Source organism: Lichenostomus cassidix, chromosome 3 (assembly GCF_008360975.1).
Source record: "Lichenostomus cassidix isolate B80296 chromosome 3, HeHo_3.0, whole genome shotgun sequence".
Lineage (NCBI taxonomy): Eukaryota > Metazoa > Chordata > Aves > Passeriformes > Meliphagidae > Lichenostomus > Lichenostomus cassidix.
Window position 1 is genome coordinate 1,709,349 of NC_139483.1, and position 14,174 is coordinate 1,723,522.

A 14,174-nucleotide genomic window follows, 5' to 3' on the forward strand; every position below is an offset into this window, starting at 1 on the left:
TGGTTTTTCTTTTCTTTGATAATAAGGCAGTGTCAACTTTCACTGCAGTTTTCCCTCTGGAAAACGTCATTCCACACTCTGGGAAGTGAGTCTGTGCGTGCCACAGCCCAGCGAGCTGCTGTTACTTACCGGGGCCATCATCTCTTTGTTAAAGGTGAAGGTGATGTTGGCACAGTTGTTCTGGTAGTAGGAAGAATCTGAGTTGCATTTGGTCCTCACAGGCTGCTGGTTGGAGGGCCAGCATTCCCCCATGGCAGCACACGGGTGGGTGAAGCAGTGGTCATCCCGCACAGGGACACAGGCGTGGCCAGCAGGGCACTCGGTGGCACCTTTGCCGTGCAGGACACAGGGCCGAGGGCCACACCAAACCTAGGAGAGGATGAACACTGCTAAGAACCCACTGGTTAGAGGACAGAAAATGGTGTAACCCAAACCACAGCACTGCTGTACCTTAGAACAGGTGACTTTTCCATTCAGACACTGACAGGTATTGCAGTCGTCATCCCACTTAGTCCCATCTGGCATTACCCGAACACTGGTAATGCAAGGCCTTCCTGTGACTGAAGAGACATTGAACAGAATTGTATGCTGAAAACAGGCAAAAACCCCTTTTTTAAGTTCAACTAAACTTCCCACTAAGTTTGCTTCTTCAATAAAGGTCCTTGCTTTAAAAAACAACAGATAATATTCTCCCAAAACTGCCCCATACAACCACAAACCCATCAAGATGCAATTATACAGATCTTGCTACAGGCGCTAGGATCAGCTCTAACATCTGGAATACCTTCTTGGCATGCAGGACCACTGCGACCTGGGGGGCAAATGCAACGGTACCCATTAATTTCATCCACACAGGTGGCTCCAAAGGCACACGGTGAGGACTGGCATTCGTTGATATCTGTGGTGGGAACGAGAGGAAATAGAATAGTTACTCTGTAGTATCCTTTTGTTTTGTCAGGGAAAAAGCAAACATAGGAGAAATTTGCCTACTAGAGCTTTATGTTCATTTTCTAGTGCCTACTGGGAGATAAGATTCCTGCCTGCAGCACTGGTATAAGCTCAGAAAAGTCCTTTGACGTTTCTGCTGTGTGGCACTAACAAAGATCAAAACCTGACCCCTGTGGCTACTTGAGCTTTCTAGGGCAAGGACACATTCCTTCCTACACAGACACACTTCCTCTCCTCTGATGTGCTCCAGTTTTATCCCCCACTAGATTCTTCAACTGATGACAATGTTAAACCCTTCCCAGCTGTATTGCTGCTGTGAGACTTCTATTCCATGACTTATTAAAAAAAGTGTCCTCCTACCTGTAATTATTATTAAATTACAGGGAAGCGCATACATCACCTCAGGGCTTGGAGGTGGATTATTAATTGACAAGGTTTTTGGCTGGCACACTTTCATCTCAAGCAGAAGCCTGGGCCACACTGACACATGGCAAGACTGTCCCAAAGAGCATTTTGCCCAGTCAGCTCAACCAAGAGGTTTCAGCTCCAGCTGAATGACTTTAAATTTATTTCATTTTCAGTGTGATTCCTGCCCTCTCCAGATCTGCTATGGATCTGCGTATGGACAGAGATGACACAAGATGTCTATCACTCATCTGATCTACCACTTAACTCAATTAAGATGATTGTCTTGCAACAAGATTCAAGGGAGCCAAAAGCTGAGGCAGAGAGCCATTGAACACTTACTGATCCTGCAGTCGGGCCCAGCGAAGCCTGGAGCACACTCACAGCGGTACCAGTTCTCTCCATCCACACAAGTGCCACTGTTGTAACTGTAGAGAAAAGGCATCAGCACAGACATTAAAAACTGCTACAGATAAAAAGAACCCAGCATTCTAAAACAACAACAAAAAAAAACAAAGGATAAACACAGTAAACTTACCAAGGATGAGGGCTGCAGTCATTCGTGTCTGCAAAGCAAAGACAGACAGCATTACACATGCAGACTTTGGCTAATACAACTTTACTGGCAGTAAAGAATGATCAAACTTCCCCTAATGCCCAAGTTATACTTAGCTCAACTTTTACAAAAATATGCTGAAATTCTCTACTAAATTGATTCCAGGCTTGTACCACAAAATTTGTTAACTACATTGTGGAACACATGTACACAGGAAGAGATCCTTGTAAAGAATCTAACGGGAAGAAAAAAGTGGAAGCAGACAGAGCTGCTCTTAGAAAAAGAATGCAGGAGAAAACAAGACAACATCTGTCTCCACTTAGCTCATTTGCAGCTTTCTCATGCCCAGGTCAAGGCTCTATCACATAAAGTCATTAAAAACAAAGATTCAGGTGATGCTAAAGCCTACATCAAACAAGCTTTCCCTTCTGGTTTCAATCTTGCCTCCGAGGGCGACAGGATGAGCTCATGTTCTCATCATGCAACACTCTGGAAGAGTTCAAGCAGAGCTGACTTACTCTGGGTACATGTGGGTCCTTCCCAGCCCTCCTTGCAGACACAAGTGAAGGAGTCCCCGCTGACCACACAGGTGCCACCGTTGTGACAGGGGTTTGGCAGGCAGCTGCTGTTCCTTGCTGTAACACAAACAACATTTGCCGCTCACTTGTTAGAAAGCCATCATGTCGGAGCCAAGAGGAACAGCTGAGGTCAGAGCTGCAGCACTGCATCTGCTTCCTGGTGATTACATGCAGGCTATTTACCTATGTTACAAGTGGCTCCTTCCCATCCCGCAGGACACATGCACTTGAAAGTGTCCCCCTCGTCATAGCACGTCCCCCCGTTGTTGCACGTCGCCTCATCGCACTGGCTGTCACCTGTGGGAAACCAGACTGTCCTTAATAGTGGTGCTCTCTTAAGGCAGTCAGTTCAAGCAGTCTATCAGAGCACGCCTGCTCTGTTTTGGAAATGCTGAACTTACGGGAGTGGCAAGTTTTTCCTTTCCACCCATTTTTACATTCACAGAAGAAGTCGTTGACCAAGTCTCGGCAAGTTCCTCCATTGTGGCAAGGGTTTTTACTGCAGTCATTAATATCTGGTTATGTTAAGGAGAGAAAACAGGCTCAGTGGTGTTTACAGAATTGACAAACACAATGCTTGAAAGAAGCATAACCCATCCCTAATTTTGGCCTGTGTTTCCACTGCGGATTAAACACTTCAGTCAGTATTTTAAAATTTCGAGCACTGTCACAGAGATGAAGACTGTTTCACCCCATTCCTCCAGTTTGTTTTAATTTTGTTTGTAATCTTGTTTCAGTAAACAAGCAGTGAAAAGGCTTACTACATAAACTACCCTGTTAGTCAGGGAAAGGGAGCGGAGCCCTCACTCCTCTTCTGCTCCTGAGACTGACAAAATATACGTGTGATATGCAGACAGCCATTCCTAAAGCAGCATCTACTAATGCAAAGGATTTCTTCCTGAATGTTATCCACAGGATAGAGCAGGAAACTCAACAGTGGCACAGCCAGGTTCTACTCCCAGTCCAACTTTGTAATTTGGACTTAGTTCCAATACAAAAGCTTGCAACTTGGTGGAAAGGACACCTGGTCCTCCATAGCCTTTGATGCAGTTTATTGGCATTGGTCACTGCCATCTTAAAGACAGGACCAGCCATTCCTTCCCAACGTTTTCCAAAGAGATCTTTCTGTGTGCTGAAGGATGGATACTCACTCGCTTCACAATATGTTCCTTCCCATCCATCGCTACAAATACATTTGTAGGAGTTGATGCCGTCAATGCAAGTGCCACCATTTTTACAGGGGTTACTCTCACAGTCATTGATATCTGCAACAGTTGGGAAGAGAGAAGAGGATTAAAAAAAGAGGAAAACAAAAATCAAGAAACACAGCTACTAGGAGTCATCATCCTATTGCAGACTGTTTGGTGCTACTTCCATTTCTAATATGCTTTTGAGAGGAAGGGTTATAAGCAAGAAGAAAAATGGGTAAAAAACTGCACAAGGTGATGAACCTGTCACTATTAAATACAAGAAAAATTTCAGGAGTCCTTAAGATCCATGATGAACCCCACTATTAACTCCCTCAGACCTTGTATATATAAGGTTTTAAAAAACATACAATTCAAGGCCAGAGGGTTCATTATTGTGAACTTTCCCCAAGGCCTAGAAAATTCCACTCTGCCTCACCCAAGAGGGCTATGAAAACTTACAGCAGTTCCAAGGTTCGCTGAGTTACAGTGAAGGAACCTTAAAGGGGTCTGGGAGGGAAGGATGGAATTCTTTTCCAGTAAGAGTGGGGGACAGTTAAATACATTCTCTTTTTAGCTCTTACTCTCGTGACAGTAGGTGCCAGTGAATCCTTTGTTGCATTCACAGGTGAATTTTCCACCCGCTTGGCTCTTGCACTTCCCATGAGGACCACAGACATTGGAAGAGATGTAGCGAACCCCTTCGGGTGTGCTGTTGGAAGCCACTGCCACGGTGCAGCTGTCAATTACTGCAGGAAAGCAGAGACCAGCATGAGGATTGCCCATGCTACCTGAGTCCTTAAGAGCAACATTTTCATTTCCAGCCATGGACATTTAGGAGACACTTGTGCTGTAGAATCACTTAGATTGAAGAAGACTTAAGATCATCGAGTGAAACCATAAACCTAAGACTGCAAATATGTTTGCTGCTATGAAACTAAAGGACTGTGCCAACTGTGCATAAAATAATCACAGCATCTTATCTGATGATGCTGGACCACATCCATGGCCTGGAATAAATGCATCAGGCTGTTTGCTACCTGTGTTTTCTGTCCCCATTGACATAATGCTGTCTTTCAATAACTGATATTTACAAATATTACTTATCTTTTCACACAAAGAGAAGCCTAAGGCAGAGGGCAAAATTCAGCCTTTCCAGCAGTGACTTCCCTGCTGTAGCTTCATGAGGGCTCCAGCGAGGGGTGGGGCAAGAACCATTGCCAGACATTGCCATTCACCCACAAGGCAACACAAACCTTCACAAGGAGTCGTGCGGCAGTGATCCTTCAGGTGGGAGCAGTTCTTCCCTTCGTAATCCTCAGGGCAGTTACAGAAATAGTCCATGGCAAGATTGAAGCACTGGGCGCCATTCTGGCACGGATTTGGCTCGCAGTAATCTATGTCCAGCTGTAAGCAGTGTGGAGAGAGGGAAGGGAAATAGGAAGGAGGGGGAAGGGGAGAGAGGGAAAGCTGAGTGAAAGAGGTTTATCATAGCTTTCCCTCACCACGACAGGCTGACATTGTGGAATCTGACCTTTTTATCTGCTGCCTCAAAGAATCATTCATAGCACACAGAGCTTACTCCGACTCGCCGCTATTTCAGACAACTCTCGATATTAAACTGCTCAAGTTAATAGTCAGAGCTCCACAAAGCCTGACGTGCAAACCCTGCAGTCTGCTTAACAAAGAGAATCCTCCACAGCCTGTCAGGGGTTTGTTGGTTTCCTTCCCCCCGATATATATTAATCAAGCACTTTCTTGGCAGACTGACAGCGATATCAAGTACAACTTTATATTACGCTTCACTGGACGTGAGGCATTCGGTGCGCAGATCCAGAGCGTCGGAACAAACGGCACTGGCTGAGGGCCTGCCTTTCACCCAGCCTTCTTACCTGACAGAGGTTTCCTGAGAAACCAGCGGGACACAGACATTGGAATCCATTGATTTCATCCTGGCAATGACCCCCATTCATGCAAGGGTTACTTGCACATTCATTGATGTCTTTCTCACAGTGATCTCCTGCATAGCCAGGTGAACAGATACACCGATAACCATTAACCAAGTCCTGGGAAAGAACAAAAAAAAGTTTAGAGTTAAGGTTTTTCCTCCCTCTGGATATAGTCTTGTTAAGAAAAAAAATTAAAAGAAGTTAAAAATCACCTTACTGCATCTGAGCAAAAATATTTAGGGGGGAAAACCAAACACACACACACACATATGCACACACACACACAGACCGGGTCCCATTTTACATCCCTAATTTCCAGGCAGGATGCATTAATCCACAGGTTGAAGGGAAGTGCCAACATTTCAGAAGGTGGTTTGCACAACCACCAGCTCACTCACTGGTGACACTGGCAGTGAAAATGAGTCATTTATTGAAGTCATAGTTTTTTGCCCTTACTGTTTTACAGTGCTGTAGCATGACATAGGCCCTCCCCCCAACTGAAAGAAATGACAATTTATAACAGCTAATTGCTATCTTCCCAACTATTTGTGCTTAGACTCAAATGTTTTAGTTACTGTTGGAAGTCTTGGGGAAACCAAAGTAAAACAAGAATGGCTTACCCGACAGGATCCTCCATTCTGACATTGTCCACGACAGTCGTTAATATCTGCAATAAAATTAGCATGGTTAGAAGGTAAAAATATATTTACACTAGATAGAGAGTTCAGGTCTCTCTAAAACTGCAGCTAGATAAACCTTTTGTCAAGTTTCCTGCATGCCTTCCTTGAGATAAGGTTATTATAATGGGTGGGAAACCTTTCATGATTCTTCTACAAGAGGCAGTAAAACTTCACATCATTGTTTTAGTCCCTTTATCAGAATATAGCTATGGTACAGGCTAATGACTTTGATAAAATTGTGTATTTTCATTCCATACCAACTACTCCCTTTCTAAAAACATCAACTGCTGGGGCTCTGCCCAGTGTTTAAATCTGAGCTTAGAACTCAGTGGCACATGCACATAAACCCAAAGAGCTGGCCTTTAATAAACCCCAGGGTACGGACACTTACTGATATCACAGTTGTGGCCAGACCAGCCAGTAATGCAGTCACAGTAGTAGCTGCCAATCAGGTTCCTGCAGGAGTTGGCATTGACACAGGGTTTGCCCTCACATTCATTCGCATCTGGAAAACCAAGAGGAGCATTCAGGGGGTTAGGGAGAAGCCCACACACCCAGCAATAACCAGCAGTTCCTCTAGAGCTAAGAGGAACTTGCAGTGTGCAGCAGGGATTAGTCTGACTTGAACGAACAAAAGTCAATCCTACATCAGCCTCTCAAGCTCTTTCAGTTTCTCTGCAATTAGAACGTACAGTCTACGCTAATTATTTCACAATTACCCAGCCACTCATTAGGAGTAACTTGCCCCCGCACACACATCTGAGCTGAGCGTTCTGAAGGAGGAATGCTGCAGCCTGGTCATTGCGATGAGTGTGTTGTGTAAAGAATGCAGCCAGCTCATTCTCCGTGAGATCATCCACATTTTGGAACCCAGCTGTGAACTCCTGGGTCGGGAGGAGTTGACATGGTTGAAGAGATACAGCAACTTTCTCACAGGCTAATGGGAGAAACATGTGGGGGTGGGACTGGGAGGTACAACACGCGCCCTCCTCCCCACTTCAGGGCAGTTCTGGTTTGAAGGATGTCTCTGGTTAACTATTTCCTTCAAGTGCCAGCATGCAGCAGCAAGGCGATGGATGCTACACCACTCTTGGACACTGTCCTGGACCCCAGGTCTGCAAACAGACACTGAATATCTTCAATGTGCCAAAATACATCCACAGGCCTCAGAAACATGACCAGTGCAGGGCCATGACCCCTTTGCATTTATCTTTCCCAGCTCCAGAACAACACTGGATGAAGAGAAAAGCAGTTCTTACCTAGCTGGCACGTTTTGCCAGTCCACTGAGGTGGGCAAATACACTTAAATCCATCAACTAGGTCTTGGCAAGTTCCTCCATGACCACAGGGATTTGGAGAACAATCATCAATATCTGTAATGCAGAGTAAGGAGAGGCTTAGCTCCACTACCAGATTAGCAATGGCAGTATCTGACAAGTTTGATAAATGGTTGTTGCCACTTGGGTTTTCCCCGAGGAACAGAAGGACAACAGGACTTCTACTTGGAATTTCTAGGTCATCTTTGATTTCAGCAAAAGCCTCCTTTAAAGAGAACAGTAGTGTGAGAAGGGGGTTCAAAGCACAGGGGAAAAGTTTACCCCTGTGGCCTTTTTGCAAGTCATATTTTCATCCAGCAAGTCCCTCAAACCAGAATTTTTACAACACGCCAGAATGCTACAAAGATTCTACATTCTGCTTCTTTCAAGAAGCTTTTGCTATTTCTTCCCCTGGTAGTTGACAAAAACCTTGGTACAAGAAAAGGGGAAGAGAGTGCACAGGGGTATAAATGTCTGCCAGGAAGCAATGCACAGGCTGGGAAAGGTTGAGCAGGCTGCCCTGTAAGTTTATGAGGGATTAGAACGACTGATTAAAACCAGCAAACTGGCACATTTTGAATAAACACTGAAAAGGACTCACTATCAGTGCAAGTTGGTCCAGCCCAGCCAGGAGCACACACACATTCAAATCCCGTGGATGTCTCGAGGCAGCTTCCCCCGTTGTGACAAGGGTCGGAGAGGCAGGCATGCTCCGCTGCACAGGGACACAAGGACATCATGGCAGAGGCTGCAGCAATGCCACCACAAGCCACCCTGCTCCCTCCTCCACACACTTCTGCTCTGGACACACCATCACTACTCTTGCTGCACTGTGCTCCCGTGAGAACCAGGAATTTCCTGGCTTGCATGAAGTCTCCTTCCATGCTAACATCACCAGCACACTGCCAGGCAGGAGCCACAGCCAGGCAGGGTGGCTTGGAGTGTCCTCCCTGGTGAGCAAAAGGCTGATGTTCAGAGGCACCAACCGTTCATGATAAAGCACCAACGGGAAAGGCGGGATCTTTGTACCCAGCCCTGAGCGGGTACACTAGAAATTCAGTTTTCCTCAACCTCATAAAGTATACCCAAAACCAGCCACCAAAAGCTGGCCAGAATTAACTATCAGGTGGCAGCTCAGCAGCCACATCCAACACTTACCAATTTCACAGTTCTGTCCTGAGTAGCCCTCAGGGCAGGAACACTGGTATTTGTCAGGGCCGGTGTTGCTGCAGGTCCCACCATTCAGACAGGGTGGGTGGGTTCCACAGTAGTTCAGATCTGCAAGAGGGGAGGAGCATTAAAGGCACGGCTGGAAAGCAACAGAACATCACCACGTGCAAGCTTTGCTTTGTTATCCCAGAGCCTTTAGAGAATGCAGCCCCACACAGGAGTGGGGCAGCACAGGGACAAACTAAGGACAGATGCTAACCACGCCAGCACAGCAGTGGGGACAAGGCCAGGCAGCTGAGGCCAGCACGCTCCCAGCACGTTTCAGCAGCTCGCTCAGCCCCACGTGTGCTGCCTCAGTGCAAAGTCTGCCAGCGCTAACACTCAAGTGTGACACAGCCCCCTGCCATTAGCATACCTTTGTCACAGAGCTGACCACCCCAGTTGGTTTCACAGAGGCACTGCCATGGTTCAATGCAAGTGCCATGGACACATCCTGGGTGTGGAATGCACTTATCGCAGTACTGGCCTTGCCATCCATACTGACACCTTCAGTTGAAGAAGGGGGGAAAATGGGAAAAACAATAATCAAGACAAGGAAACAAACCCAAACCCATCATAACTGCTCGGTGTAGATGCGAGTGTGCAACTCCAAAGCTGAAGAAAGGCTGTGGAAGTGGGGGAGAAGGGCAGGATGAGGGGAGGGGGAGAAGCTATTCAAGGATTGTTTGATGGTTTCTTGTAAACAAACATTTTGGTAGTTTTGCCAAGGTCTCTGTAGCTGGCCTCCTGACAAAAGAATAACTGTTCTGAGAAAACCAGCATGAGGCCATTCAGCACAATAATACTCTTTTGGAGCCTCAAATAAATGTGGCAGAGAGGGTGGGTGTGCACTACAAATCAATCTCTCGACTTTGACAGGGTGCTTTATAAATTGAGGGGGGAAGAAAAAGTCAGTGGAAACAATAGTTATCCAGAGATCCTCATGAATACAAGGTTCCAGGCATTTCAGCCATGCTGGGTTTGCAGGAAGACAAACAAAACCATAACCACCAACTCCAAGCCTCTGGCAAGGCAGCAGCAAAACATGAGGAGTTCCCTGCTCTATCAGAAGCCAACCTTATTCTGAATAGAGACTCAAACACACAGCCAGTAGGGACTGGCCCACAGTCAGGGATGGAAGAAAGCAGCACATCAGGATTTTACACATGTTCAAGGATCAGCTGTCGGTGTGTTTCTGAGTTTGATTTATGCTAATAACCTCCTTTCAGGGAATAACAAAATAATATCCAGTTCTGAAAAATACTAATGTCTGAAGAACAACTTATTACTATTTAAATTCTTTATTGTTGCTATCAATGAGCTACCTGAATTCTCTACCTGAAAGGAAAATGTTCTTTTAAAGTAAAGCCCCCTTTAAGGAAAGCTTATTTTGGTTTTCATTTAGCTCTCACTAGGCAATACAGACCAAGGATCTTTCAAATTAAAGTGGATCCGTAGATAGAAACAAGCAAAACAAGTTGAAAATTAAAATCAAGGGTTTGCTGGGGTACTGTATTTCATTAACAGGTCCTGAGAGTAATTGATCAGCAGCAATTATGCGCTAAGCTGTCACTAAATTATGAAAACAAACCTCAGCTCTACAGAAGTCATCTAAGCTTTCTATTTGTAAAACCCCCCACCATTCTTCTGCTGGCAATTTCTTCTCATGGGAAAAAGCCAGAAGGATCTATCCAATGGATAATCACACACAGCCAGTGGTAAGTCAGACTTCCCTTCTAAAAATCTCAGGTGATAAACTGCATCCTAATTAACTTTTTTCTTTAATAGCTATTTCAATAGCAGCCTTTACAAAGTCAATGGGAAATTCTTATTAGTTTGTGTGTTAAAAAAAGCCAGTCAGTACAAAGAACATGAAAAAAAACCCAGATAAGGCAAAAAGAACCTCCCTCAAGTAGCTCTTGGAAAGTCCTTCTGTATAAGGCATATAATGAGAAAGCACAAAGATCAAAATTTGGGGCCATACCCTTTTAATTTGTATTGCCTTCAAAGAAACTTGCCTGTGAGCTTGCACACAAGCCAGACTAAGGGACCTCACCTGCAAAAGCAGGTATCCAGATTGAGGATTTTACTCCTTTCTGTCAAATCAAAGTAGTGGTGGGTTTTGTTTTCTTTAAAACAAGTGTAAAGAAAGAAACAATTTTAAAAAACTCCGCACCACACAGGAAAAAAAAAATTCATGAGCTTTAGAGCCAAGGGTACCACTGCAAACATCAGCTCCAAAACGTAACAAACAAAACTGGGTAAGGCTATAGCATTTAGGAAAAAAACCCGAGACATCAATTCCAGAAAAACATTCACAGCAATAACTTGTGTTTAATAATACGTATGCAGCACTTTCTCATGAGAAATTTAAAATTAACTTTCCTTGTACAGTGATTCATGAGTAAAAATGGTTTTGTTGGCTGGCCTGCATTGAAGAAAGTGACTGGCAGTGAAAGGGAAAAGGATATTTTAAGAACGTTTGCAAGTTGTCTGTTGTACCAGAACGCGGAGCAGTTTCTGCTCAGATGTTATTTTTAAACCCTGTTGCATTTGTAGCATACAGGCTATATGACTCATCAAAACTTAAAAGAAAATAAAATCTTGTTTCTGTGTTCACTTTAAAGATAGTGGTCTAACTTGGCAAGCAGAAGTTATCTGAAAGCACCAGAAGGACAGCATTGTTTCAAGACTATGCAAATCAAGTGTGGGAAAGTTGCACCTTAAGTAAATAAGAGCACTAGTGCATGTCTGGGCAGTGAGTGGGAGGCAAGAGACTTAGAAAGAGAAAGGAAAGAAAAAAAAATCTGGAAACAAAGCCTGTTGTTCTGACTAGGAGACAGCAACCCCTACAAGGCATGTTTATTCTGATGACAGAAGCACAAATCACTGGCAGCCCTGACTGATATGCTCCTCTCACCATCTGGCCCCCCGATACTTCCTACTGCTTCTTAGGCTTTTACTTTTTTTTTTAATTAAAAAAAAGATTTAGATTTGGTGTTCTGGGAGTTAACCAGTTTGTATCAGAGATGCTAAACATTAAAATCACAGGACAAATGACAACAGTCCATCCTGTGGCTGGACTTTCACTTTGCCACCGCCCTGTGAGGATGACAGGTTACTTCCTACCTCACTTTCAGATGATTCCTTGATGATTTTTTTTTGTTTTGAAGCATGGATAACAGAAACAGAGAGAACGAACGAGCCACTATTTAGGCTAAATTCTTATAGAATAGTCTGTCAGACACACCAGATTTAGCTCCTGTTTGAACTCCAGCTCATCAAGCAGTCCACTTCATGCAAAGGTTTCCAGCAACAGAGAATCCAACAATACGCCTGTCAGGCAGAAAAACTACTTTCTGTTCCTTCAGACTTCTCAGTCTTATTCATGAATCCCCAAACTTCACTTTTAACCCTTCCTACAGAGGATCAGTACCAACATTTTGTCAGCTCAGAAGCCCTCAGTTGTAAACAGAAATGATAAAGGGTTACCTGCAGCAACTTGGAACCTGTCTGTTGATAAAGAATATCTACATTTAATATCCACTAGCCATCTAAGGGTAAGGGACAAAACTTCCCTGTGCTGTAAATATATGCTGCATTTTTTAAGGCATTCCAAATATTTAATTGCTGGGTTATGGATAAAATCTGCTTTCCATTGTCTCCATGCCAGGACAGAAGGGACTTCAAAGCACAGCAAACAAAATTCGGCATTCATCAGAGCCCACTGACAAGATTTCATCCCAGCCATTAACCTCTCAGCACTCGGAGCCAGGCTCACAATGGGAAAGGAACCCAGAGATTTCACTAATCCCATTCTAAAGAATGCTTGACTTTTGCCTACTGATGGAAGAAACCAGGGGGGTGCGAGGGAAGAAGGGAGAAGCAGTAAAAGGGAGAAGAGAGAAAAGCCACACTGAACTTCAGGCTTGGAATTGAAAAAGCCTATTAATCAAGCTGTTGGAAAAAACATACCCACCAAACATTTGCACTATTTATGCAGAAACAATTAGTTAGCGCTCATTAGGCAGCATTCACGCGATTTATCCCATACTCCCCTCTCCCTCAGCGCCATCATTTCACAAACCAAAAGCTCCTTAAAATTATCAGTGCATTAAAAGCCTGCTCCCCCCTTATTCTGGGCAAGTCAGCATGAATAATGTGCCTTGGTCAAAACCACAACTTCCAAAACGCCCTCCCTCCCCAGTCCTATTGTGTTTAGCATCACTTGTTTAATTAGTTGGGGAGGGGTGGGGGGGAAGACAAAGAGGGATAGGAAGCATTTACCTGCACTCTCCTGGAATTGTGCAAGAACCATGCTTGGGGCTACATCCCTGACGACAAATAGCTGTTAAAACAACAGAAAAGAAGAGTATCAGCACGCTGCCCGCTTCTGGCACCTTCACACTCGTGGGAATGTTTTAATCTCTAACCAGCACTGTAATCCTGCTAAAGCCAAGCTTCTAACAAGTATCTCCTATCAAGTCTACCAGAAGGAAAACCAAGGTAGGCAACTCCCTGGGATAGGAAATCTACCAGCTTTTTCTTTCTTTAGGAAATCTATTCCTCTGACTCTGCAGAGGAATCATTCCAAGTGCTGTTCAAAGAGCTGTTATAATGTGGGGAGAAACCACCTTGCCTTGGAGAGCTCAGGTTATGTTGAGTCTACAGGTTGCCTTTCTCTGTCTTTTGCATCTGATCTGGGCCACTCTCCCTGGCTTTACACTTTACTCAAAGCAACTTTTAACTACTCTGGATTTAGTTTTGGCTGTAACTCTGAACAGCCAGGCTGTCGAGATGAGCAACAATTCAAATTGCAGATAAACTCAGTCATTAAGACAGGCTGATAAGTCTGTTCCTAAATCCTGCTTTCTCCTTCCCCTGTTACCTAGGTAGTAGCCATTCCCTAATAAACATGTTGAACATGATCTCAGGTGGAACAAACAAGCCTAGGACTTTTCAAACACCAAAGCTTTACGCTTGCCAGGTCAGCTTTAAAACAAGTCTCTCCTTCCTGCTTGTCTTGAAGTTCTGCACCAAAGGGGAAATCCTTTTTGAAGTCAGCAGCAGAACTCCCATTGAAGTCAGTGGGCTGGGTTTTCTTCCCAAGGGCAAAGATGCGGATAATCAGAGAAAGAACACATCTGCCAAGTGCCCAGAACCCAGCAGGCCTCTCCAAGGCTTTAACATAAGGCAGAAAGTACTCTCCTCCTGCCCCCCGTTCTCTGTGTAAAGAGCTGGTCAGTCCCATCAGTCCTCACCCCACTATCTGCACAATCTGACCACTGAATGCAACCCGGACACGATGCCCTCAAATGCCACCCAGGACTGCTGGTCCCTCACAGG

The 14,174-nt window shown here is 44.7% G+C and overlaps 1 protein-coding gene across 1 annotated transcript in view; it reads right to left on the bottom strand.

Annotated features, from left to right (window-relative positions):
• The window catches only part of JAG1 (jagged canonical Notch ligand 1), a 36,137-nt gene that overhangs the window by 3,805 nt on the left and 18,158 nt on the right, over positions 1–14,174 (bottom strand). Inside the window, exons 5-23 of the mRNA XM_085054007.1 lie at positions 13,116–13,176; positions 9,205–9,335; positions 8,778–8,897; positions 8,221–8,334; positions 7,563–7,676; positions 6,695–6,808; positions 6,244–6,290; positions 5,567–5,740; positions 4,931–5,081; positions 4,259–4,423; positions 3,639–3,752; positions 2,889–3,002; positions 2,671–2,784; positions 2,428–2,544; positions 1,892–1,919; positions 1,696–1,781; positions 785–898; positions 451–560; positions 130–369 (exon numbers count right to left, since the gene is read on the bottom strand). Of these exons, the coding sequence (XP_084910133.1) occupies positions 130–369; positions 451–560; positions 785–898; positions 1,696–1,781; positions 1,892–1,919; positions 2,428–2,544; positions 2,671–2,784; positions 2,889–3,002; positions 3,639–3,752; positions 4,259–4,423; positions 4,931–5,081; positions 5,567–5,740; positions 6,244–6,290; positions 6,695–6,808; positions 7,563–7,676; positions 8,221–8,334; positions 8,778–8,897; positions 9,205–9,335; positions 13,116–13,176 (2,228 nt within the window). The remainder of the gene's footprint in view (positions 1–129; positions 370–450; positions 561–784; positions 899–1,695; positions 1,782–1,891; positions 1,920–2,427; positions 2,545–2,670; positions 2,785–2,888; positions 3,003–3,638; positions 3,753–4,258; positions 4,424–4,930; positions 5,082–5,566; positions 5,741–6,243; positions 6,291–6,694; positions 6,809–7,562; positions 7,677–8,220; positions 8,335–8,777; positions 8,898–9,204; positions 9,336–13,115; positions 13,177–14,174) is intronic.